At 43.7% G+C, this 26,108-nt stretch overlaps 1 protein-coding gene across 2 annotated transcripts; it reads left to right on the top strand.

Moving 5' to 3' along the window:
* On the top strand, window positions 1–26,046 carry PDSS1 (decaprenyl diphosphate synthase subunit 1). Of its 2 annotated transcripts, XM_068127162.2 has the most exons (11): window positions 1–180; window positions 4,582–4,634; window positions 4,740–4,860; window positions 8,825–8,955; window positions 12,121–12,262; window positions 12,481–12,592; window positions 14,456–14,565; window positions 19,581–19,661; window positions 19,747–19,860; window positions 20,408–20,488; window positions 25,409–26,046. In XM_068127162.2, exons 1-11 carry the CDS (start codon window positions 34–36, stop codon window positions 25,547–25,549), a joined length of 1,233 nt encoding a protein of 410 aa, XP_067983263.2. In that variant the 5' UTR covers window positions 1–33; the 3' UTR covers window positions 25,550–26,046. The 2 variants fall into 2 exon arrangements, with proteins under 2 accessions (XP_067983263.2, XP_067983264.2); XM_068127163.2 differs by lacking the exons at window positions 1–180; window positions 4,582–4,634; window positions 4,740–4,860; window positions 8,825–8,955 and adding an exon at window positions 9,177–9,490.
* The last annotated feature ends 62 nt before the right edge of the window (window positions 26,047–26,108 follow it).

Raw genomic sequence — 26,108 nt, forward strand, 5'->3', positions numbered from 1 at the left:
TGTCGTTTGAGCCTTGTCTTGTGACAGTGCGTTATGGCAGCTTGGCTGGCCTCGTGCCGGCGTTTCCGTTTTGGCGCGCACACCGTCACCTGGTACAGCTACCTGCGACCCGCTGCTTCTTTTCTCTCGACAACGGCTCATTCCCGAAGCCTTCATTCATTCTGCAGAGCCAGCCAAGTGGTGAGTTCGTGGCAGTTTCCCCGTGCTAGTTTGACCTTGGCAGTTGTCGTTGGTTGTGGTTCCCGCCAGGCGGGGACTGAAAGCAGGTCTGGCGTGAACTGTTTTGAGGTAAAATCCACTCCTTTTCTAAGGAGTAACGTGCTGATCTGATCGCTCAATGTATCTTAAACCACGACCTTGTGTGTGTAAGTGGAAATTGTTTGGCTGTTTGTAGTATGGGACATTTACCTCAGTACTGCATGCAGCGATTGAAGATCTATAATTGCCTCAGACTGTGTAGTTTTCTATGTAAAGATGATTGTGTAAAATGGTTTCTTTCATTCATTCATTCATTACAAATCTATTGTAGTCTTGTGAAGGGTTAATACAAAAAAGGCGCTTTTCCTCGAGTACGAATATGGTTGAGTGAAAATTAATTAAAGTTAATCAATCACGAATCGAAGGCTTTTTTCGACACGAGGACAGATGTCAAAACGCATTTCTCCATGTCGATCAGTGCCATGGCTGTTGATGGAAACTGTCACGTGATGATCAGAGGAGGCTTCATCACGTGACCCTTGATCATTCCATTGGTGGTAAAGTCTGTGGTGTTTTCATTGATGAGATCTCACTTTCTGTGGTTGTGTTTTGTGTCCAGAACAGGATTTAATTTTGCTGAGGGTGTGGCAGTGCCCCCTGGTGGTTAGAGCTGGAATTTGTGATTTGTTCAGGAATGCCAGAAAGGATGTCCATTTTAATATCCATCCTAGTTGCCAAAAAATACACGTTTACTTGATACCTGGGCAGTGAGTGTTTCAAGGATATGCAGTAAGTCCTGCTAGCAACATGCAAAAAATGCCACGGCCAGAAAACATGACTGTTTGAGGAGGAACGACAACTGCAAAACTTGGTAGTTCAAAGAGGTATGGCAGAACAATATGAGAGAGGGAGAGAGGGAGAGAGGGAGAGAGGGAGGAAAAGAAAAAAAAAAAAAAAGAAGAAAAAAGAAACAGGAAATGGAGAAAAATGCACATGCCACTCTGTCTCGCTCTGCTTCTTCTGTTTCTGTCCCACACAATCTCCTTCCTGGTCCCTTCCGCCGGTCTCCGCCCGGTCCCTTCCGCCGGTCTCCGCCCCGGTGCCTTCTGCCAGTCTCCACCCAGGTCCTGTCCGCCGGTCTCCTCCCCCGGTCCTTTCCGCCGGTCTCCACCCCGGGCCCTTCTGCCGTTCTCTGCCCCGGGCCCTTCCGCCGGTCTCCGCCCAGTCCCTTCCACCAGTCTACCCCAAGCTTTAAGGACATGTTACACCATACTTGCTTACACATTTAAAAACCTTTTCAACATGCTGGGGTTTATTGCCACCACCACTCCATGTCCCATACCTATTCCCTAACTCATCTGCTAGCATGGTGAGTTGTGAAAGATGGAAAAGGTCTTCAATTTTCTTATTTTAAAAACATTCCAATTCCCCACTTGATTCGTCATACGAGTGCTTGTTGTGCAAGTAATCGTTCCTCTGATCCTGTCAATCCATCCCGGAGACCCTTGACCCAGATGGGGATGCATCCAATCACAGTGGTCTATCTATGGAAGGGTATGGGGTCCCATCTGAATTTTTAAAAACTATATCAACTGTCACTTGTTCAAGCACCAAGCCTTCAAGTTCAAGCACCAAGTGTACCAAGCTTGTTAAAGCAGTTATCGACCAGGGCGAGGTTAGCTATATGCACACACCTTTCTTGCTCAAGAGCCAGTAAAGCCAAATGTGGTCCTCAAAAAGAAACTTCCTGCCATGCATCACACCTGAATTCAATCTGCAAGAAGTTCAAGCAAATTCACCTACTTCCAAACTCATGGACCCTTACGAGGATTACAAAAATACGGTACTGGATAAAATTGTATCAAAGATTTACAGCAGGCTACCCTTGATAGTCCTATTTATTCATTAAACCAACTTTAATCTCAGGGTTGTTCCTTTTTCTGTCACAATCAAATAATATTTAGTGTTAAGCATTAGTTTGCTTCTTCTTCATCGTTAAAGTTACTAGGGCATGCCCGTACGTGGGTGCAATGCCCGTACGTGGGTACGTGGGTACGTGGGTGCGAGTACGGTGACAATCCCCCCCCCCCCCTCTATTTACATGAAATGGTTTGGTCCATGAAATGTTTTGGTCCATTCGCAACGCCAAAGCGAACGGCGAACGGCTTGCGAGTACAGTGACAATCCCCCCCCTCTATTTACATGAAATGGTTTGGTCCATTCGCAACGACCACAGAACCCCCCCCCCCCCCCCTCTATTTACATGAAATGGTTTGGTCCATTCGCAAAGCCAAAGCGAACGGCTTGCGAGTACGGTAGAACCCCCCCCCTCTATTTACATGAAATGGTTTGGTCCAAAGCGAACGGCTTGCGAGTACGGTGACAATCCCCCCCCTCTATTTACATGAAATGGTTTGGTCCAAAGCGAACGGCTTGCGGAGTTTGGTAAAGAAATCGCCATAGCATGCACAAACGCGCAGGAAAGCGAAAGAATCGCAAATTAGTTTTAATTAGTTTTAAAACATCGTTTAACGCCAACATAGCGGCAACATAGTTTGCCAACGTGAAATAAATGAATACGCTCTCAAATGTGCCGTCCGAGGCAGAGTCTGTTTGCCACGTTCGGCACACGTGATAGCTCGCTGCTCTCTGATTGGTTGAATCGTTTTTTGGACATAGCTCGGTAAGTAATTGTCCGATTAATATGAAACCTTGAAAAGGCACATCCTCGGGTCCCCAGCAATATACCTGGCAAGTTTCAAGTATATCGGACCGGTAGTTGTCGAGAAACAGCGGTCACAGACATACAAACAAACAAACAAACGTACAAACAAACATACACACAGAGATTAGTGGAATTATAGATAGACTAGGGCATGCCCGTACTATATATATGCCCGTACTATATATATATCTAAAATTATATCCCCCCCCTCTATTTACATGAAATGGTTTGGTCCATTCGCAACGCCAAAGCGAACGGCGAACGGCTTGCGAGTACGGTGACAATCCCCCCCCCCCTCTATTTACATGAAATGGTTTGGTCCATTCGCAACGACCACAGAACCCCCCCCTCTATTTACATGAAATGGTTTGGCCCATTCGCAACGCCAAAGCGAACGGCGAACGGCGAACGGCTAAATCGCCATAGCTCGGTAACTACTTGTCCGATTAATTTCAAACCTTGAAAAGGCACATTCTCGGGTCCCCAGCAATATACCTGGCAAGTTTCAAGTATATCGGACCGGTAGTTGTCGAGAAACAGCGGTCACAGACAAACATACATACAAACATACATACAAACATACACACAGAGATTAGTGGAATTATAGATAGATAATAGAATAGATAATAGAATAGAATAGATAGATAGAATAGATAGATATAACAATAAGACAGTGGGAAGATACAATCGAGACAGTAAGTCGGCACTTGTACAAACATACAAACATACAAACATACACACAGAGATTACTGGAATTATAGATAGATAATAGAATAGATAATAGAATAGAATAGATAGATAGAATAGATAGATATAACAATAAGACAGTGGGAAGATACAATCGAGACAGTAAGTCGGCACTTGCGTAAGGCCGGAAGTGAAGTCCTCACTGTCCGGAAGTTCGCATGTCGCAGTTACGATTATTCGCCATTTAGTATTATTCAATTAGCGCCAACGTATTTTGGCTGTTTGCAATTTAAGCGCAAGGAATCAATCGATTCAATGAAAAAAATGAAAAGGAAAAACACGCAACAACAACGCAACAACGTGTTCCGTGATTGGCTGCGGGAAGTGAGGTCTTTGGCTGATGGGTGATTGGCTGCCGGAGGAAGGTCGCAAATCGCAGTTACGATGAATCGCAAATTAGTTTTAATTAGTTTTAAAACATAGTTTAACGGCAACATAGTTTTCCAACGTGAAATAAATGAATACGCTCTCAAATGTGCCGTCCGAGGCAGAGTCTGTTCGCCACGTTCGGCACACGTGATAGCTCGCTGCTCTCTGATTGGTTGAATCGTTTTTTGGACATAGCTCGGTAAGTACTTGTCCGATTAATATGAAACCTTGAAAAGGCACATCCTCGGGTCCCCAGCAATATACCTGGCAAGTTTAAAGTATATCGGACCCGTGGTTGTCGAGAAACAGCGGTCACAGACATACAAACATACAAACATACAAACATACAAACATACACACAGAGATTACTGGAATTATAGATAGATAAGAAGTTAATGTTGGTTGTTGTGGAAAGAAACCAAATCTCAACACACGGTTCTCTCTCTCTCCCTTTATAAGAAATGATGGAAGTGTCAACTTATTTGTCCTTGTTGGCCCTTTTTCTTGTAATGAATGATTTATTTATTTATTTTTCCTAACAGATATGTTTGTCAAAGATGGCAAAGGCAGTTTCCACCTGTTGCATACCATCAAGGTGAGGTGTGACATCATACAATAGGTACCCATCACCAGTTGAATTGTCACATTGGAAACTCACAATGCTCACCCACATCCCCATCCCAACCTTCACCCCTCCTAGGCAAATGCACGTATCGGCAGCACCACTTCACGCTACCTACAAGTCGAAGGAAGGGTTTAGCAACGATGCTTTGCAGCTCATCCACACTGATTTGCAGAGTTTGTGTGAAGACATAAAAAATGTATGGTTTGTTCCTTTGGACGGTAATTAATTACAAATGAAACGCATTACACCGCATACGGCTATTCTTTCAGTTTACATTGTTTTTTTGTTGTTGCTATTGAACAATTTTGTTGTTGCTGTTGCTATTGTTGTTGCTAAACAACAACTTGTTTGCTATTCGTGGTGGAACACAATGTAAAACACAATCAAAACTAGAGCAATGCGGATGTGTCGCCAATATACCTCCGCGTAGTCCTTGCCCGTGACGACAGGTAGATGCCGTCATTCACTGTCCTAAAAATAAACAAGTTTGTTTTAAATCCCTTCAGCTGTTTTCAACAATCACATTTTCACCAGCCATGACGGGTGATGTATAGTGAAGAGCCATGAATGTATAGTGAAGTGACCAAAAAAGAAAAAAAAAGTGACCAGCCATGGTGACACCATGACATCGATCGGTGAAGCGGTTTCAGAGAAGGGATTTTTTTAAATATCGGCTTTCAAGCTAATGTGGCTGCCACACCACGTGACATATGACATCAAAAATGTAAACTCTGCATATGTATGGCTTGGGGATCACGTTTGCGAGATTCGTGCTGATGGGATAAGGTTTGTTTTGCTATCCAAGATGGCTTCCAAACCACATGACCTACGATGTCATAATTTTCAAAACATATGCAGCAATAGTGTTGGATGATATTTGTAAAGTTTCGCATCGATAGGGTAAGCAGTTTCTGAGATATAATTATTTAATACTAGCTGAATGCACCCGGCGTTGCCCGGGTGAATTTAGAATAAATGTAATCTTCTGTACATAGGTCTGACGCGAGCCGAGTATCAGGTAGTGCTCAACGATTCCTTGTTCTTTCTTCTGTCGGGCCCCACGAGAGAAACTTTTGAAAGCATGTGTTGCAATCAGTCAGATATTCCTATTAAGTGCATGAGTTGTACTTCAAGAGAATTTTGAAAGAAGAAGAAGATTTAATGCGAAATGGGCCCAGCCTGGCCGAGGCGGCCTCGACCGGCCTCGCCACCTAGCCTATAACCTTCCCGGGGCCCGTCCCGACCTTTTTAGTTTTAGAGGTTTCCTCCTATCTTTCACCATTGAGGAGATTAGCGTGTGCAGACAAACAAACAACAAACAAAAACTTTCTTTCATATATATAGAAGAAGAAGATATATATACATACTCTGTAACCCCCGCTCTAGCAGGGAAAATTGCCTTAAAATGCCTGTTGTTGTTATATATATATGTAATTATGTATAATGAATGTATGAAACATTTGTGAAGATCCAATAATTTAACCGAGTGGTCTGTTTGATAAAATAATTTCATAATTTGAATAGAGCACAGCAATGGTAGCATGGCGTCCGTGTTCATACATAGACGGTGGTGTTGCCTCAGCAATACCAATAATAGCTTACCTAGCTCAATAGTACCTAATAAACAACCTATGTTTCTACACAAAGCAGAGAAGGATGAGTGGGATGACGTTACCTTAAAAACACTGGGAACCTTGAGCTTGGGGGAAGGGATCAAGGTAATCAAGTAAAACCATTGACAGGATGGTCAGGAACACAGCAAAGTCACTGATTATCGCACGGACCTGGTGATAGAAACAAAATGAGCAGCTCTTATCGACAGGTTTGTTTCCGAGCAAATGTCATTTTAAAATTATATTGTCTGTTGTAATTTTTAATCAATTTCAGTTGCTTGAGTTCAAATAGAAGTACAATCGTATCGAAATGAAGCCTGCGAAACCTTGAATAAATGTTGGTCAGCATTATGAATTTTTAATGAGCAAGTACAAAGCAATGAAATCATCGTTTTGTTAAAATAAATAAAAATGCAAGGCTTCTTTCCTCCTCAAAACATGAGTCGTGCAAACACAAGTATTTTTTGTAAATATATACCGATAGTTGATCGAGTGTAGATTGATGAGGGAAAAAATTAATTTAAACGATTTCAACATGAGGCTGCAGCATAACAAAATGTGAAAAAAGTGAAGGGGTCTGAATACTTTCTGAATGCAGTGTATGTATATATGTGTATGTGTATATATGTATGTATATATATATATATATATATATATATATATATATATATATATATATATAATACTAGCAGAAGTACCCGGCATTGCTGGGTGGGGGAGGGTGAGGGGAGGGGGGAGGGGGAGAAGAGGGGGGATGGGGAGGGTGAGGGATGGGAGGAAAGGGGAGGGCCAGTCAACAATGACGTTGCAGTTCTCATGGTCGGAGAGCAGCACAACAATCGCGACATCGTCCTGCATCTTCGCAAGAGCACGAAGCGGATTTTGGAGACTCACCGATCCTGTGACCCACGCCCTCCAGTACCAGCGTTGCCGGGCGGGGGAAGGGAGACCCGTACATTCCCAACCCGTACATTCGCCCTCTCGACTCAAGCTCGTATTTGATTCGTATTCGAAATCGAAAGGGGAAATCCTTCGTATTCGAATTCGTAAACACGGAATATGAATTAAAATTTAATTCATATCGCACAAAATCGACACAAAACACGATCGCATAAAGGTGAAAAAACGCAATCGCTTTTCGCCCTGAATTACGTGCAAACGTGCGACGTGTGACGGGATGGAACATCACGTGATCGCTCTGAGTGAATCAGCGAGCTGTTCTGGCACTGGCTGAGATTAGCGGGTACTTCGCTGAAATGCGCTGAGGTAAATATGAATAAAAAAATATGGATCTCGTCAAATATGGTCTCGGCCATGTTCGTCCCAGGCTCAATGGCCATGTCTCTGCCAAATATCAAGCACGTGAGCCTCTCCGTTTCGGAGTCTATCGGTAACATTACACACACACACACACACACACACACACACACACACACACACACAAACTGTGTTTTATATATATATATATTTAACTTCAATCCAATATGGCTGCCACACCATGTGACCAATGACATTTTCGTGATCAACTTTTAATCGCCATGCCGAGTCAATGACACACGTAAAGTTTTGAGTCAATTGATTAGGTGGTTCGGGAGAAGATTTTTTTTTTTCCTAGGTTTTAGGTTGAATCCAATATGGCTGCCAAACCATGTGACCTATGATGTCATAAATTTAATATTTCAATACAAATGGATCACTGATCATGTGCATGCAATTTCAGATTTTTAAGGCATTCAATTAAAACATTTATGCCTCGTAAACATTTATACCACTTCACTGATTATGTCATCTCTCAAGACCCACCTGTTCAGCACTGCATTCAACATTCAACCCACAGCATTTAACCCCTGACTATCACTTCTTCTCCCTCCTTTTGCTTTAAATATTTCCCTATTGATTCTTGTCTTTTTGCAATTGTTGTTTTCATGTTTTGTTATGCATTATGTTTTGCACACTGTCAAAGTGCCTTTGGGCTTCATGAAAAGCACTATACAAAATAACTGAATTATTGTTATTATTATAATTATCATGCTTTTGTTCCCCATTGGGAGTACTTGGCAATGTGCCAAGTTTCAAATTTTTCCAATCGGGTTTCCGAGAAATATTTTTTCATTATTTAAGTTTAATCCAAGATGGCTGCCATATCACATGACCTATGACATCACAATTATCATAAAAACATTATACATGGGTGTCGATCCTACCCTCAAAGGTTCAACTCGATCGGACATGTGGTTGGTGAGAAAAACGAGGTTTAGCCCAAACGGACGGACAACCCGAAAACGTAATGCCTCCGGCGACTTCGTATGCGGAGGCATAAAACACACACACAGTTGGGTATAAAATGGAGGGGAATGAACTAACAAGAGAGGAGGGAAAGGGAAAAAAGCCAACGTGAACTGATAAGTGTGTCGAGTTGCTTTTGAGTTTGATGCAACTTTGGTGCAACTTGAGCCGATAATGTGTCACCCTTGCATCTGGGTTACTGTCGATGTGCTAGTGGTGAAAGTGCAATCGCACTGATGAGGGTTTTATCCCCGCGTGCAGGACCTGGTATGCATAAACCCAGGCCTGCGTGACATCACTCACTATTACTTTGATGGCAAGGGCAAGGCATTTCGTCCTACGTTGGTGCTGCTCATGGCACGGTCCTGCAATGCCACTTGTGGCAATTCCAGGTTGGTCGGGGTGGAGAGAAGTGTGGGAATGATGTTTTGACACTAGAATTATCGTTAAAGTGATCATGTTACTTTCACGCGTTGTTATCTATTTTTGTATACTGTTACGTGCTCCTCCCTGAAACCCCGGTCACGGTGTTCCTCCGAGCCCCGAGAGGAGTCACGGCAGAAAGATGTGTTATTCTGTGTGTCAAAGATCAATGGTGAAACCACACCAATTGCTACCAACAAACAAGTATTGTATTAAGGTCACACAAGAATAACAGTACAATAACAATATTAATCAATTGTACAACCAATATATCATTCCTATGATGGTACCATCAGTTTCGTACAATATAACTCACTGTGCTCCAAGTGAGCGAAAAGAACATTCCCAATGTCTCTGTCCCAGCTTCAAACCAAAGTCGATCCACGCTCCAGTGATCGTCAGAACGATGTTGTATCGAGACCAGAATCCCGCTCGGTTGACAGTCACACTGCCAAAGATGGGCAAAGGTGTCCTCAAGAGGCGATTGGGAAATCACACCTTCGGGTATGGACGTTCAACGGCTCCCAATCGGCGAACCGCAAATTCACACTCAAAATCCACGTTACACACACACACACCAGGTTAACGTCTGGATGCGGTGAAATTGTTGAAGCGAGGTGAAAAACCTGGAGCGATGCGAAATCAGGCGCGAGGCAAAATGGCCAACGGTCCGTTCTCGAGACGTAACGGCACTCCAATGATTCTCTTCGGAATCAACCGCAATATCTGTCACAGCGATAACAACTCTGTCGCAGGAATCCCTTTCCCAGGAAACCCCAAAGTTTGCTAGTGACCCCTGTTCGCCAGCGTTTGCTCCAGACCTCCAAGCAGCTCGGCTCCTTCTCCGACCACTCGCTCCGCCTCCTTTTTCTTCTCTTCTTCCTCCTTTTCTTCGTCCGGTTCCCGATCCGGTTTCCGGTTTCTTTTTAAAACACTAACTTTTTTTACCTTTTGAAAACAGTTATCTCCAATTCACTTAAACGATAACAATAATAGTACATGCAACCAAAAATGTTTACAGTGGATGAGAACCACAACAACGGAAGTGACGAATCCGTAACAATACATAGTCGAGGCTTGTGGAAGAGTTGGTTCGAGTGCACTGAACAGATCAAGACGCAACAGGACAAAAGGAACAGTTGAGAGAGGGGGGACACAAACAGCAGAGTTGAAGGCCAAGATAGACATAGATCTGGACAAGGAATGAGTGTGGAGAGGAATGGGGGGCAGGAGAGGATACATGGGGTGGACAAGATGGATACAGAAGAAACTCTCAGGAGGGAAACTGAAAATCTGGAAGAGGGTGTGGGGGGTGGGAAGCGGTTAGCGAGATAAGAAAATATCATGATTTTGGATTGGGGACGATCTGAGAGGTGGTGAACAGTTCGCTTGAAGACTTGGAGGGAAGAATAAGATTGAAGAGAATGTGGAAGTTTGTTCCACAGAAGGGGAAAGAAGATTAACAAATGAGTGGAGGTGAGCAATGATCCTGGATTTTGGTCGTTTCACCAGAGGGGGGCTGATGGTGGACCATGTGTGCCCTTCTGAAACTTTGGGGGGGGGGGGAGAGTGGGGGGCAAGAGAAAGCATGGATAAAGAGCAGATGGTGCAAGACCAAAAAGGAGGCGGTAGAAGATAGAGATCACGGACCTGTCTGCAATGGTGAAGTGATAGGCCCATAGACTCAACGTCAGCGCAGGAGATTCCAATGATCAGTATTCCATCAAGCTGTGGATAAAGACCTTGTCTGTGGATAGGAGTTCAGATGTGCCAAGTGTTATACAAGCCAGCCATCTTGTACCACATTCATGATATCGGCCTGAAAATTTGTGCAGGGCAGTTCAGTGTCTCCTCTTGGGGAATTTAGTGGAGCTTAAGGGGCATTCTGATGTACCATACTCTGTTGTAGAGTGTCGTTGCTGTTGAAGCAATATGTTTGTTGATGTTTTTTGTATACATTATGGAGGCTTGTGGAAGAGAACAAAATGGAAAGGGGGAAACACCAACGGCAGAGTAGAAGTGAGAGTTTGATCAAGGGGAGGGGGAGAACGACACGGGGGTGAACAAACTGAATGAAACAGCAAGAATAGGAAGTTGGGATGAAACGGAACAGGAACAAACCAACTAACAACTGACAAACAAAAAGGAGTGGGGGGGGGGGGGGGGGGTGAAATCGCAATAACTTGGGAATGGGGTAATATTTGGGGTAGAACAGGTAATAAGTATGGATTGGGAGGGGGTGAGCTGAGGTAGTGGCGAACAATTGTGTTGAACCCCGGGAGGGAGGAATTGGACTGAACAGATTTGGGAAGTTTGGTTCACAGGCGAGAGAAAAAGAGGGGAAAATGAGTGGAGTTGAGCAGTGAGCTTGGATTTTGGGAGTTTTAACAAGAAGGTTACTGGCAGACCATGTATGCCCTGCAGAAACCTGGGAGGGAAAGGGCCAGGAGAGGGTAGAGGGTGCAAGACCAAAAATACATTCAGCTTCGTCATGTGCTGTGCCCCTTGCATATAAAAACTAGAGCTTCCAGGGAAGCAGAACTCAACTGAACTGACTGGCCAACTTTAAAGTAGGTCAGTTGTCTGTACGAGATTTGACTTAAATGAAAAGCCAACAACCTTGTGTAGTAATTTTAAAATATGCCGGCCTATGGCGGCCATTTTGTGACGGATCGGGTTGGAATGCAACAGCAACCTACCTTGTGTGTTAAGGGTTAAACATTCTAAGTTTGATCAAAATCTGTTAATATTTGTGGATGCTAGAGTGTTAACGTCGTTTTCATGACCAAAAACAAAATGGTCGCCGAAGTCCGCGATTTTTCAACGGATCGGGCTGAAATGTAATACCAACCTGGTTCTTGGGGTAAGGATGCTGTATGTCCAAGTTTGATCAGAATCGGTTGATGTTTGTGGACGCTGGAGTGTTAACGTCGAAAAGTTAACGGACGACGACGACAGACGCCGGAGGGTTCAGTATGTGATAAACTCAACTGGACGGTCGTCCAGTTGAGTTAATAACTAAACCATTTGCATGTTGTTTACCTGTAAAAGGTATTGGTTTTGCATTAGTTGGATGGTTCATGTTCTGGGCCTTGAAGCCAAAATGACAATGTTCTGCACCTGGCCCAACTTAGGGAGGTTACAATGGCGCAGCGCACAATCGCTCGCATCGCCGAGATGATACACACGGCAAGCCTCATCCACGATGACATCATTGACCAGGCGGACACACGTCGCGGCAAACTGGCGGCGAGCCGGATTTGGGGCGAGCGCAAGGTGCGTTTGTGGCTTTACTTTGTGGCTAATGCGAATTGTGTGCTAGGATTCATTCAAGCGTCGATGACCACTTTCGAGCCATTGTTTGACCTTTTGTGTTTGACCTCACAAAAAGTGATTTACCTGAGCGTATTGTATTGCGAGTTGTGAAAACGCAGCGTACAGGTGGGATACCTACTTGTGCATGGGACGTTAAGGCCGCCGTTTGTCGTTTCTAGGCCATACTGGCCGGAGATTTCATCCTGTCCACGGCATCAGTGGCACTGGCACGGCTGGGCAACGAACACGTTATCAGCATGGTGGCCCAAGTCGTCGAGGACCTCGTGCGGGGTACGTTGCATCTAGAAGTCATCCCCCCCCCCCCCCCCCCCCCAAAAAAAAATTGAAAATGAACTTTTGAATTTTACATGTTTTTCATTTTTTTAATGTTTATTTTTCCTGTAACTTTAAAGTACAATTTGATATAAATGTCATTTCTGGTCTTTAAGAAGTGATCGCATTTCTTTTAAGATTCCCACTTGTATCGCATTTGTCGTAACCACATAAAATGCTCGCGATCCTGTAATTCATCACGAGGGGTTATTTACGAGGTTTGGGTCAAAAAGTGAATCGTTCCGTATTATCCCATTTTCGGATCCGTGAGGGTTGGGCCACTCAATGTATCATGACTGTGCCATATCCGCACCCTATTAAATATATCCATCGAGTTTAATGAAGATCCATGTTGCTAATCCCGTTCGTCAAATGAACATTATCCGACCTGACATATACGTCCTGTTGGTAAATAACTCGCACCTTTTGGGCATTAACAATAGCCGTACAACCCTGGTAACAAAACGACCTTTTGACGGTTGCAAAAAAAAAAAAAAAAATTTTTGAAATTGCATTATCCAATTTATGCGAACGATTTGTGAACACAATCCCATTCACATTTGCTCCGCCATCCCCCACGTCACAAGCGTACGCCATCTCCATCACGTACATCAGTTTGGGTGTGAAATGCCGATTGCCGGTTTTGCGTCCGTTAGAGCGGATGCGCGTTGTGTGAAGCTCTGTTTGTGGGCTTGGAGGTCAGGGGAGGATGGAAGGACATAGTGATGGGTATATACAATCAGCATGGCCTGGATAATATATTTATCACGATTTGAGATGTTATAATCATTTGACACTAACCTGTATGTTGATTGACTATCTGTTTTATTTGATTGAATATAAATTGTTTTTATGGCGTAACCCATAGGGCAAAAACGACTAGAACAGTGTTTGTCCGTCTGTATGTATGTCCCCTCAAATGTATACCAATCAGAGCTGAGGATCTGTTCAAATGACAGGGTGATGTAATTACGTCTGATGTCATTACGGCGGTACGGCGGCTGACTCTCCACACTCTGGCATTTTGATTCCAATTTCGTTCAGGCCGAACATATCGTCAAACCTGTCATATATCACAATTGCCATGCTCTACCTTTACGTTTTTCATTCAGTGGTGAAACACAAACAAACCTATTGTTAAAATAACCATGAAATACCCAAAGCATTGGGATTACGGCTCTTCCATCAAAATGGTACGTATAGGCCTTAGGCTTTATGCCTCAGCTTCGGACCAATTAAGCCCAGGTTTCTTAATGCAGTAGTGTATCGTTTCAGTAGTATCGTTTTCATAATAATGATAATAATATAGTAAATATGACCATAACACTTTAATCCCAATGTCGTGAATACAAAGTTAATGCATTGAAGCGGTGTACGGTACTAACAACCGCAGAAGTAAGGAATTCGCATCGATTTGTATTTTGTATTTTTGTGTACTTGTATTTTTGATAGCATGTTATCAACCTAACCCTTGTGTGGTATGTAGATTACAGTAGATCTTCCCTCATTTCTGTAAGTAACCTCACGGATGTCGGGATTCCTCCAAATTTCTTTGTTTAATGTTATAAGCAGCATTAGCGACTGAAAAGCTAATCATTTGTGTTTGTGGTTCATAATATTTTACAATCTCAACTACGCCGCTGTTTTTCGGTGATTGCTTTAATGTGTTTATAAATCATTGATTTGCAGAGCGTACGTACACCTCAACTGTTTTATTGGAAGCCAATGCAGTACCAACTAACTAATAACCGTTAATGCTGAGTGTTGAGCCGGTTTGAGCTTCAATTGCATGTTGTTGTTTTTTGTTTTGTTCTTGGGCAGGTGAGTTCATGCAGTTAGGGTCGAAGGAAAACGAAAATGAGCGTTTCGCTCATTACCTGCTCAAAACATTCAAGAAGACGGCGAGTCTTATGGCACACAGCTGTAAGGCGGTTGGTAATGCATCATCCCCTATTTTCTCCACGGTTTTACTTTACTGCTGTGATAATTCTGCTTAATGACACATCAGTAAAAGCCAAAACACAAACCTTCAGTGGTGACGAATGACAGTGAATGGAGGAAAGTAGGCTCAGATGTTCTACAGGGTGGCCCACTGATTGTTTCCTTTTTCGTTTTGTATAATGGTAAACGTCGAGTAAACGGTCTTGAAAAGTAATCCTTCAATTCTTTTTTCTTCCCCCGTCCAAAACAACAAATGTTAACAAATGTTAAAACAACAAAACGTCAGTTAAAGATATTTGAATGAAATCAAGACAGATACAAATGCCAATCTTTATTCTACCGCAATGCATACAGTGCCTTCAGAAAGTATTCACACCCTTCACTTTTTCACATTTTGTTGTGTTACAGCCTGAATTTAAAATAGGTTAAATTTAGTATTTTTTGGGTTATTGATCTATACATAGATTAATTCATCCTTCCGAGGTCCAGTTCACTGTTAAATTGAGTGGCAAATTGAGTACCAGTTCACTGGTAATTCCCTGTGTGTCACAAGAGGCGACGAACAGGGTTGGCAGCAGGAAGGGCATCTGGCCATAAAACATTGCTTCAAAAAGGGGACCAAGGTGCCCGAAAAAGGCCAACCCCTGCTCTGTGTGGAAAAATGGCCTTGAGAGGTGGTTCTTATTGATCCATACATAATACCCCATAATGTCAGTGGAATTTTGTTTTTCGAAACTTTTACAAAATAATTAAAAATGAAATACAGAAATATCTATTTTACACAAGTATTCAAACCCCTGCGTCAATAGTTCATAGAAGCACCTTTGGCAGCGATTACAGCTTCGAGTCTTCTTGGGTATGTCTGTATCAGCTTTACACGTCTGGATTTGGGGAGTTTCTCCCATTCTTCCTTGCAGATTTGCTCAAGCTCTGTCAAGTTGGATGGAGAATGTCGGAGAACAGCAATCTTCAAGTCTCCACAGATTCTCAATGGGATTCAAGTCAGGACTTTGGCTAGGCCACACAAGGACTTTCACGTTCTTGTTCTGAAGCCATTCCAGTGTTGCTTTGGCTGTATGCTTGGGGTCATTTTCCTGTTAGAACATAGATCTTCACCACAGTTTGAGGTCTTTTTCACCCTGAAGCAGTTGCTTCTCAAGGATTTGCCTGTATTTGGCTCCATTCATTGTTCTCTCTATCCTTAAAAGTCCCCCAGTCCCTGCTGCTGAAAACCAACCCAATAGCATGACGCTGCCACCACCATGCTTCCAGGTAAGGATGGTGTTAGATGGCGCTTTGTATTCATGCAAAAGTTCAATTTTCAGCTTATCATACCACAGAATCTTTTGCCTCATGCTCTTGAGTCTTTCACGTGCCTTTTTGGAAATGCCAGGCGTGCTGTCTTGTGCCTTTTTCTCAGGAGTGGCTTCCGTCTGGCCACTCTCCCATAAAGCCTACATTTGTGAAGTGTTGCAAGGACTTGTTCTTCTGGCAGGTTCCCCCATCTCAGCCAAGGAACTCTGTAGTTCTGTTGGAGTGGTCATTGGGTTCTTGGTCACTTCCCTCACCAAGGTCCTTCTTGCCCAGTTGCTCAATTTGGTTGGACGGCCAGCTCTAGGAAGTCTGGGTAGTTCCATATTCTTTCCATTTCATAATGATGGAGCTCACTGTGCTCTTGGGAACTTTTCATACTAGAAATTATTTCATACCCATCCCCAGATCTATGCTTCCTCACAATTCTATCTCAGACTTCTATGGACATTCCTTGGACTTCATGGTAGGGTTTCTTCTCTGACATGCACTGTCAACTGTGGGACCTTACATAGAAAAGTGTGTTTCATTCGAAATCGTGTCCAATCAATCGAGTTGGTCAGAGGTAGACTCAAATTAGGTTGTAGAGATTTCAAGGATGCTCAAAGGAAATTGCATGCATCTGAGCTCAATTTAGTGTTATTACAAAGGAGTTGAATACTTATTGACTCAAGACATTTCAGCTTTTCATTTTTAATTATTTTATTAAAAATCTCCCCCAAAAAAATCCTCTTTGACATTATGGGGTCATATGTAGATCAGTGACAACCTTACCTTAAACTGTGGTCATTACCTTAAACAAGTGACAACCTTGAACTGTGGTCATATGTAGATAAGTGTCAAAAAAATCACGCTGTAACACAACAAAATGTGAAATAAGTCAAGGGGTGATTTCTGAAGGCAGTGTATTTATTTCGGCATAATCACCGCTGTGGTCCATACATTTAAACCAACGTTCAAGTAGATTTGTGATGATATCATGATAGAACTGTGCATCTTGCTGACTTAACCTTGCTTCATAGTGGCCTTGACATCATCGTCAAAAGAAAAATGTTCTCCACAGAGATGTTTAAGTTTGGGGAAAGATGAAAATCTGATGGAGCCAAGTCAGGGCTGGTGATGGTTTGTGGTGGATGGCTGGTGATCCATTGGCCGTCTCTTACTCATAGGATCGTAAAAGTTCACCCAATTATCATTTCCCAACATCTCACTCGCCTCCATCCAGTCAGTCAACCCAACTCTCATATCTAGCAATTCACAGCACTGACAATGTTGTGCTGCCTTATGCCATTGCGGCTCACGTAGCACTGATATATTTAGTGTCAGAATCACAAAATTTAGCACTCGGTGATGGGAAAAACGAATGTGCTTGCCTGCACTTTGTTTCATTAGAATATCTTTGCCTGTTTTGGAGAAAAATAATAGGAGGCATTACTTTAAAGTCTGAAGCATTGTCCTCGTCTGCGTCGTTAAAAAAAAAAAAAAATCCGTAGACTTACTATAGGCTCATATAACACATAACACATCAGACATTTCATAAAGGGGGAGGGAGAGAGAGGGGGAAGCACAACAGTAGAGAACAGAACAGGGATGGACCTCAGGAGATCCGTGGAAGAGAGAGGGCTGGGGTGGGGTACACCGGATAAACAAGATGGACACTACAGGGGCATTCAGGAAAGAAAACGAGGAATTTGTAGGAGGTGGGTTTGGGTGGATTAATGGGGGTAGAAAAGATCAAGGTTTTGGATGGGGATGGTGGTGAACCACAAGAGATGGTGGTGAACAGCTGTTTTAAAGATCTGGAGGGAAGAGTGGGATTGAAAAGTGTGGGAGTTTGTTCCAGAGGCAGGAAAAAAAGAGTGAAGGTGAGCAGAGAGTCTTGATTTTGGCAATTTCACCAGAAGAGGTTGCTGGCAGATCTTGTGCGTCCTGCAGGAACATTTGGGGGGGGGACACAGCACAGATAGAGCTGGGGGAACTAGGGCAGAGAGGAGTCAGTAGAAGATAGAAAGATCACCTACCTGCCTGCGGTGTGAGAGAGAAAGACCCTCAGAATCGGCTTCATTGCGTGAGATACCAACGATTCCGAAAGCTTTGGTTTCTACAGCGTGAAGCTGAGCTAGATGTGAGGCAGGAGCACCAGCCCGTAGGGGAGAGAAGTATTCCAAGCTGAAAGCTTTGTAAGTGATGAGTAGCTCAATAGTGCCAAGGAAGGACTTCGCACGATGGAGGATGACCAGTCTGCGGCCAGCTTGGAAAAGTGGCTTTCCCAAGATCATGGCAGATAGCAAGACCCAAAAGTTTGAGTGACAGAACTTCTTAGAGGATTGTTGAGAAAGTAGATGGGAGGGTTTTTTTCCAGACGGTCTTTACAGAGAGACAAAGTGAGAGTGTGAGATTTGTCAGGATTCAAAGACATTTTCCACATGTTTGACCAGTTTGTGATTTTATCCAGGTCTGCAGAGAGTGAAGAGGCTGCTGCCTGCCGATTTGAGGGTTGAGAGATTGAGTGTCAGAGAGTGGAGTCATCAGAAAAAGAAAAAAAAAGAGGATTTTCCAGAGTCGGAGAGATCATTGATTCAAACTTTTAAAAGCACAGGGCAACCTGGAATGGTAGAGAGAGACGGGTTTGAAACAAGATTTTGAGGCAAACACAGAGTTGAGGCATTCAGCTTTTTCATGTGCAGTTTGAGGTAAGGGAGGGGATGGAGGGGAAACAAACACCGGTAACAGATTTGACCAGATGCCACCAGGATTTGGAGGAGGGAGACGGGTTTGAGAGTAGAGAGACTGTTTCCTGGCTCTCCTGAAGGTAGCCACACACTTGTTCCGAGCTTTGTGAAAGGAATGGAGTTTGCCTTCAGTTGGATTTGCCTTCCAGGAGGCGAAGGCAAGTTGTTTCAGGGCAACTGCCTCACCACAAGATTCTGTGTACCCTGGACGGGAGGAAGGTTATGACAACTGAAGACGAGATGGGATAAATCTGTGCATGAGGGAGAGAGCAGTTTACTTTGGAAGAATTCCCAGGAAGAGTTGATGTCAAAGGTGGTAGAGATGGGAGACCAGTCCAGATGTTTGATGGCTGCTTGAAGACTGTGCCAGTGAGTGAGTGAAATGCCAGACTCGTCAGTGCTGAGGGGGCTCTCTGAGAATGGCCTCGTCATTTCGATCTGTTAAAGATGTCCACTTTAACAAATATGGTGACTAAAGATTGTCTATTAACAGAACAAACATATACCTATCAAAATTTGACATCAACCTGGAATGGTATGGTTCACCTGTACTTAAATCCATGTGATTATTTAAATGGGGAAATTTGAAGATCGAGTCTCCACACCATTTTTCCAGACTTTTTACAGCTGAGAGCAAAAGTAGTGCAATTATGCAACTCCAAGTAGAAGGCCATGTTGTAGAGTTGCGAATCATTCAATGGCGGTTGGAGGAATGCAGGGGCAAAACGGTGGTGATGCTGAACAAGTTGTTCATGAGTCATGACCATTTATGTTGCTCGTGTATTTGTGAATACATTGTTGCTTTCGACGTGTTCAAGCTTTTCGATCGCAACAGTAAATGTGCCATTTTGTGGGCCACCCTGTATATTTGCAAAGGCACTACGTCCCCTTCAGTCTTTACACACGTTACCCACACTTTAGAACACGAGGTGTTAACTGTCAATTGTAATTTTTTTTTTTAGGTTGCAGTGCTGGGCAATGCCAGCGTGGCCGTGCAAGAGACTGCATATCTGTTTGGCAAGAATGTGGGCATGGCTTTCCAGGTACCACTTTTCACATAACTTGCTGTTTTAGTTTCATCTCCTGTGGCAGTTATTGTAAATATTGACGGTGTGTATTGGCCAACAGCTCATCGACGATCTGCTGGATTTCACAGCCTGCACCAGCCAGATTGGCAAACCCACAGCAGCTGATCTTCGTCTGGGTTTAGCAACATGCCCCGTCTTGTTTGCTTGTGAGAAGGTATGGACAGTAATTGGGATGTGTGCCGACTTGGAAAATGTCAATCAAAGTGAATGGGGAGTCGTATAATAGTTAAAACACTTTTAAAATGGTTTGGAGTAAAAGTCCATTTTAACGTAGTCTCAAAATTTGCCGAAGACTTAAACACTCTACTCTATGTACTGCAGACTTGGTATACAGAAATGTAGGTTCCTGGAGGAGGTAAAACGACGGAGTAAACACCATTTTCGATTTGCAGGATGATCATGCATTCTGCGCCATGCTCCCAAACTTTTGAGATTCTCGTAAAGCCACCTACAATTATGTTTGTTTTTTTTTTAATCAAAATTTCCATGCTTCAGTTGATGAAATAGGAACAGGGAGACAGACATTGCACATGTGTGGATGAGTTTCAGGAGCGGAGTGGGAAGAGGTATGATCAGTGTGTGTTGAACAGAGAAAGCACAAGTTGATAAGCAGCACTCTTGAAGGAATCGTTACCTATCAAAATGCTCTCTTCTTGGTACACACCATCACAGTAATTGTGATAAATTGCTTTGTTTTGCAGTACCCAGAACTGCACAGCATGATAATGCGTCGGTTTGGCCATGCCGGCGATGTGGAGCGAGCTTGGACTTGCGTATTTGAGGTACCAACCATCGTCATGACCAAGCGAATGGACTTGGTTCTTACGTGATGAAAGTTGTATGCACTTATCATTCACTTTTGCATTAGATTAGGCAGCAAGCACTTTCGTAATCCATGTTTTTTTTTTCGCGTGTGATATCTCAGCTTATTAGGTGTGATATCTTATTGTCTTATATGTGATATCTGATATATTATTAGGTGTGATATCTTATTGTCTTTTATGTGATATCTGATATCTTATTAGGTGTGATATCTTATTGTCTTATATGTGATATCTGATATCTTATTAGGTGTGATATATCGCGTGTGATAAGCGGTTAGGGTGCCGGCTTGGGATCTTAGGATCATGTCACGACTTCCCGAGGAACCCGATTGAATGCTTTCTCCAGATCAACAAACCCAAGAAACAACTTCTTCCTCTTCTCCATGTACTTCTCCTGCAACTGCCTTACAATAAAAAGCACGTCTGTCGTTCCTCTTCCTGGCATAAATCCAAACTGCATTTCATCGATCTTCACTTTCTTCCTTATCCTCCTCTCCAACACCCTTTCCAATACCTTCATTCCATGCTCCAATAACTTTATCGCTCGATACAAGCCACAGTCCAGCGGGTCACCTTTCCCCTTGTATAGAGGGACGAGGGTACTCAGTTCCTAATCCACTGGAATGCGGCCTTCTTTCACCGCCAGATTACAGATCTCTGTCATTCTCTTCACACCCCAACATCCCGCTGCCTTCAACATATCTCCCACAACTCCCGTCGGCCCTCCCGCTTTTCTACTCTTCATTGCTTTTATCGCTTCCTCAACTTCCTTCTCAGTTATCTTCTCTGCCGGTCCTAAAACTGGGTTACTCTCTATGTTGCCATCCCATTCATTTTCTGCATTCAACAGCATTTCCATATATCTCTTCCATCTTCCTTTAATTCCATCTGGGTCCACAACGATTTGTCCCACTTCATCCTTCAAGCAACTCACCACCAGCCACTCACCACTCACCACCACTCACTCTGACCCTCTTCCAAATCCAAGCGTTCTCTGAACATTTTCCTACATGCCTCCTGCGCCTTTGCTACCTCTTTCTTTGCAGCCTTATAACTTTCATGCTCTGCCTCTTCTGCCCCCGTACCCTTCGCCTTCTGCCACTCCTTGAACTTCTTCCTCTTCTCGTCAATCTTCTTTCCAACTTCCTCATCCCACCACCATGTTTCCGAGTGCCTCGGTGGTCCTTTTGTCCATCCACATACCTCACCAACGGCTCCCAACAGACTATCTTTCATTGACATCCAACCACTTTCAAGCTCAACCACATCATCCTCGACCCTACTCAGCCTCTCTTTTAATGCCTCCCTTACTGTCACCTCTTTCAACCTCCACACCTTCATTCTCGGTTGGTACTTCACCCGCCGAGCTCTCTTTGCACCTTTCAACCTGATGTCGCAGACAACCAAGTGGTGCTGTGAAACAGCCTCCTCCCCCGGGATCACCTTTGTGTCCTGGAGGTGCCCCCTATCTCGCCTACGCACCAGCAGGTAGTCAACGGTTGTCGTCGACCCACCTGACGTGTATGTATCAAGCTTATTATCCTCTTTCTGGAACTGAGTATTACAAATCGACAAATCAGCTCCATCAGCAAACTCCAAAATCCTTTCACCTTCTCCATTTCTCACACCATATCCGTAACCCCCATGAACTCCCTCAAAACCGTCCATACTCCTTCCCACATGAACATTTAGGTCTCCTCCCACCACAACAACTTCCTCATCTTTCACGTTTTCCATCAGCTTCTCTATTGTACACCAGAACTTGTCCTTCTCTTCATCACTCCGACCGACCTGCGGAGCATATCCTGAGATAACGTTCACCAAGAGCTTTCCAATCCTCATTTTCACCATCATCTACCTTTCACTCTCGAGTCACACTCACCACACTGTCTACAAACTCCTCAGCAAACAGGACACCAATACCATTCACGCCCTCGGGGCACCCTTGCCACACAAACTTGTATTTCTGTCCCTGCCTACCCTTCACCATTCTCACACTACTTCCCTTCCATCTCGTCTCTTGCACACAACATATGTCCACTCTTCTTCTGACCAATACTTCCACCACTTCTCCTGATCTCCCTGTCATTGTCCCTACATTCCATGTCCCAAACCTCAGAAACCGATCTCCACGTCAGGCATCAGACGTTTCGTCGTCATAAATGGAGTGATTTCCACCCATACTTCGATCGGGTTCCCCACCTTGATTTTTGACGAGGGGGTGAGGACCCCCTCATCAAAAATCAACGTGGGGAACCCGATCGATTTGGTTTATATGATACAGAAACTCATACGGTTTTGTGCACACCATAAATACACTTCAATGTGAGCTCCGTTTGTCGCGTGCAAGACAACAAGGCGGTACACGAGATATTGCCATGTTTGGCTCAGCATGTTTGTGTCCACCAGTGCACATGCAGCTGTGATCCGAGAATGAAGATCCTGCCGGTTTGCCATATTGGTGTTGTTGACACAACATCTTTGACAAAGCCCACAGGAAAAAAAAAAAATCAAGGGCAGGGTGGGAGGGGGGTTATGTCTGGTGATCATTGGGGCCAGGAGGTTGGTCTATCTTGGCCAATCCAGCGACCTGGAAATTTTTCATACACGACGGCTTGAATGATGAAGTCCAAATGATGGGGTGCGCCGTCCTGTTGAGAAATATTGGTTTGTAGATCTTCAATCTGCAGGAACGCGAATCCTTCCAACATGTTCATGTAAATTTTTGGTCACTGTATCCTCTGCTAAGAAAAACAAACCCACCAAGTGATCATGGCGAAAGCCACACCACACATTTACCTTTGAACCGTCATGTATGTGTTCAATGACCATGTGGGGGTTTTCAGAGCTCCAGATCTTTGCATTGTGCCGGTTGACCTTCCCCGATACATAAAAAAGCAGCTTTTTTGTGTTTTCGTCTTTTCTTTTTTTTTCGTTTTTGTGTTTTGTGTTTGTTTTCGTCTGTGAACATGACCTATTTCAGGTAATCTTTGTCGTCCTCTATGTGACTTAACATTTCCAAGGCAAACACCCTGTGTTTGGGTCTGTCATTTGGTTTGAGTTCCTGCAGAATCTGCACTTAGACGAGCTTCAGTATTTTATGCAAAATCCTGTGTACAGTGGAGGTTCGTAGTCCCAGTTCTCTGGATGTGCGTCAGATTGATTTTCTGGGACTTTGATTCACGCACTCGTTCAACGTCTGCTGCACTTGTGCTTGGTCGACCGGTACTTTTATGTTTTGACAACCTCCAGTCTCCTTAAAACTCTTGTACCACTGATACTAGCCCGCGATGGCGGATTCCTTCCAAACCTGGTACGGAAATTACGCTGAACTAGCGTGTTGGATCTCTTCTCGTTGAACCATTCGACACACTGAGCTTTCTCCTGTGAAGTCGCCATTTTCTTTTACATTAAACCACCAGACCTGAAAATAAAGAAAACCGAGTTTCTGTATCACATAAACCAAAGGGTATCATTGTATCATTTGTGGTACTAAATATACTGGATTAACCAAGGTTGTCCAGGTCTTTTTGGAACACTGCACATTCAAAACAACGGTGATGTCATACGGATGCACTTGATGTCTAAGGAGGTATTGTAATTGTTGCATTACTGTCATGTTATTACTCCTGGGACTTATGACTCACCCTGTAGTTCAGACCTCATGATTTAGGGGAACCCCCCTCGAAGCCCCCTGATCCCCAAGTAGGCCTCATGACCTGAAATTGAAAAATGTAAGCCCGAGTGATTGTGTGGGCCATGGAGTAGAAGAGTTGCATCGGGTTTGAGCAATTGGTTGGTAAATAAGGGACAAGTAGTGATATGAACTTTGGGTGGTAACCCCCTCCCCACCCAGGAGCCCCATAATCCAAACTCAAAATCCGAGTGATTGTGTGGGCTACTGTCTTGTATTCATGCGTCAAGTTTCAGAACAATCTGCTGGGTGATAAGAGATGAATAGCAAAAGAAGCAAAATGTTAACCGACGGATGGGTGACCTTAAGGACAGACATCCAGGCATCATGATCCATTTTATAAGTTAATCTCTTTGAGAATTGAGATGAGATGACTTGAAAATAGCACCGTGGTGTCCTGAATTTGAGACGAAAACCTCCTTTTCAGCCTCTCATTGGCAGCGGATCCAGATAAGGAGCACAACACCATGAGATCTTAATGTTCTGTTGTAACGTACCAAATTTGGTCCATATCGCTTGAGGTAGTTGTGGAGATTATTTAGTGAAAATGAGGGATCAGGGAGGGGGCCTATGGCCCCCTTCCCAGGTGTGATGGCCATAAGGAGCACAACTTAAGGTAAGGGCATGGTCCCATTCGAGGCAAGTTTGATCTGGATCTGTCTGGCGTTAAGATTTTTGAATGAAATACCAATATTTAGGGCAAAATCCACCTTTTACCCCCTTTATCAGGGTGCATCTGGATGGGTGAGCACAACCCCACAAGACCTTGCTGTCCTGATGCATCATACCAAATTTGACCCATATCGGTGTGGTAGTTTGAGATATTTTAGTCAAATGTTAAAAGATGTACGGATGGCCGACTGGCCAGACACCAGGACCCACTGAGGTAATCTCAGAGAAATAACCTAAAAATGGTACGTGCCACCTTCTTTTGTTGACGCTCAGCATTTAGAGGATGGAGCACTGACAAACCCCCATAGGTTGGCATCTGTGGGGAAATGGGAATTGTCAATGTAAAAAAAATACCTAGGAAATGGCACAAGTTCTCCCTAAATACAGTCATCTCCCTCCCTCTTTTTCAATCACCTAATGTTAGAGGAACATTATTGTATTTTAGTTTATAATAGAGGTTAGTAATAATTTGTTTCCTGTTCTATCACATATGCTAACACGGTGTTTTACAGAGCGATGGTGTTCAACAAACACACGCACTGGCTGAACGCTACTGCAAAGAGGCCGTGAAGACTGCGCAGAGGCTGCATGACTCACCCGAGCGAGAAGCACTCATCAGGCTGACGGACGTCCTGCTCACGAGGAAAAAGTGACCGCTCGGATTGAACCATTAATTCGACGGCAAGAGAGGCTCATCGTCAGCCTCGTTGAGGCAACTGTTTCGTGCCAGCAAGGATTAAACTCAGATTGGCATTTATTTAACTGAGAGCTCTGGTGCTACTTGAGCCTCGTCGGTTGTGTACAACTTGAAAACAACTCCTGGGCCTTTCCAGCAGTCTCTGTATTGTTTACAGTTCCCTGGTGGAACAAAAGGAACATTGCATTAGTCTTGTTTTAACGAACAGATGCTCTGTGGACTGGTCACCATCAAAAACATTACCAGAACACTCCCCCTACTCCTTCCACCTCCAAATAATCTCTCCGACATGATGCCACGGCTTCATCCGCTCTCCTCCCATTGCTCCCGCCAAGCAAAAAAACTTTGCAATGTTGGTGCTGAAAACTGGCCATAAGTGTATTTAAGTTCTCCATAATGCCTGGATGTATGGTATTTGAATGTTTTTTTAAATTAAAAACCCCCTCAATCTCACCATTTGTTCATTAAAATGGTATCTTCCACCAAAAGTGCCATCAGTTACAGCAACACGTTTC

The sequence above is a fragment of the Myxine glutinosa genome, chromosome 10 (genome assembly GCF_964187855.1).
Source record: "Myxine glutinosa chromosome 10, kmMyxGlut1.1, whole genome shotgun sequence".
Taxonomy (NCBI): Eukaryota; Metazoa; Chordata; class Myxini; order Myxiniformes; family Myxinidae; genus Myxine; species Myxine glutinosa.

What these genes read in the sequence shown, in the direction of transcription:
- PDSS1 (XM_068127162.2), top strand. Translation starts at nt 34, where the DNA reads ATGGCAGCTTGGCTGGCCTCGTGCCGGCGTTTCCGTTTTGGCGCGCAC. An exon ending in TGTGTGAAGACATAAAAAAT is followed by an intron (nt 4,861 to 8,824) that starts GTATGGTTTGTT and finishes CCCCGCGTGCAG; the next exon opens with GACCTGGTATGCATAAACCC. An exon ending in CTTGGACTTGCGTATTTGAG is followed by an intron (nt 20,489 to 25,408) that starts GTACCAACCATC and finishes GGTGTTTTACAG; the next exon opens with AGCGATGGTGTTCAACAAAC.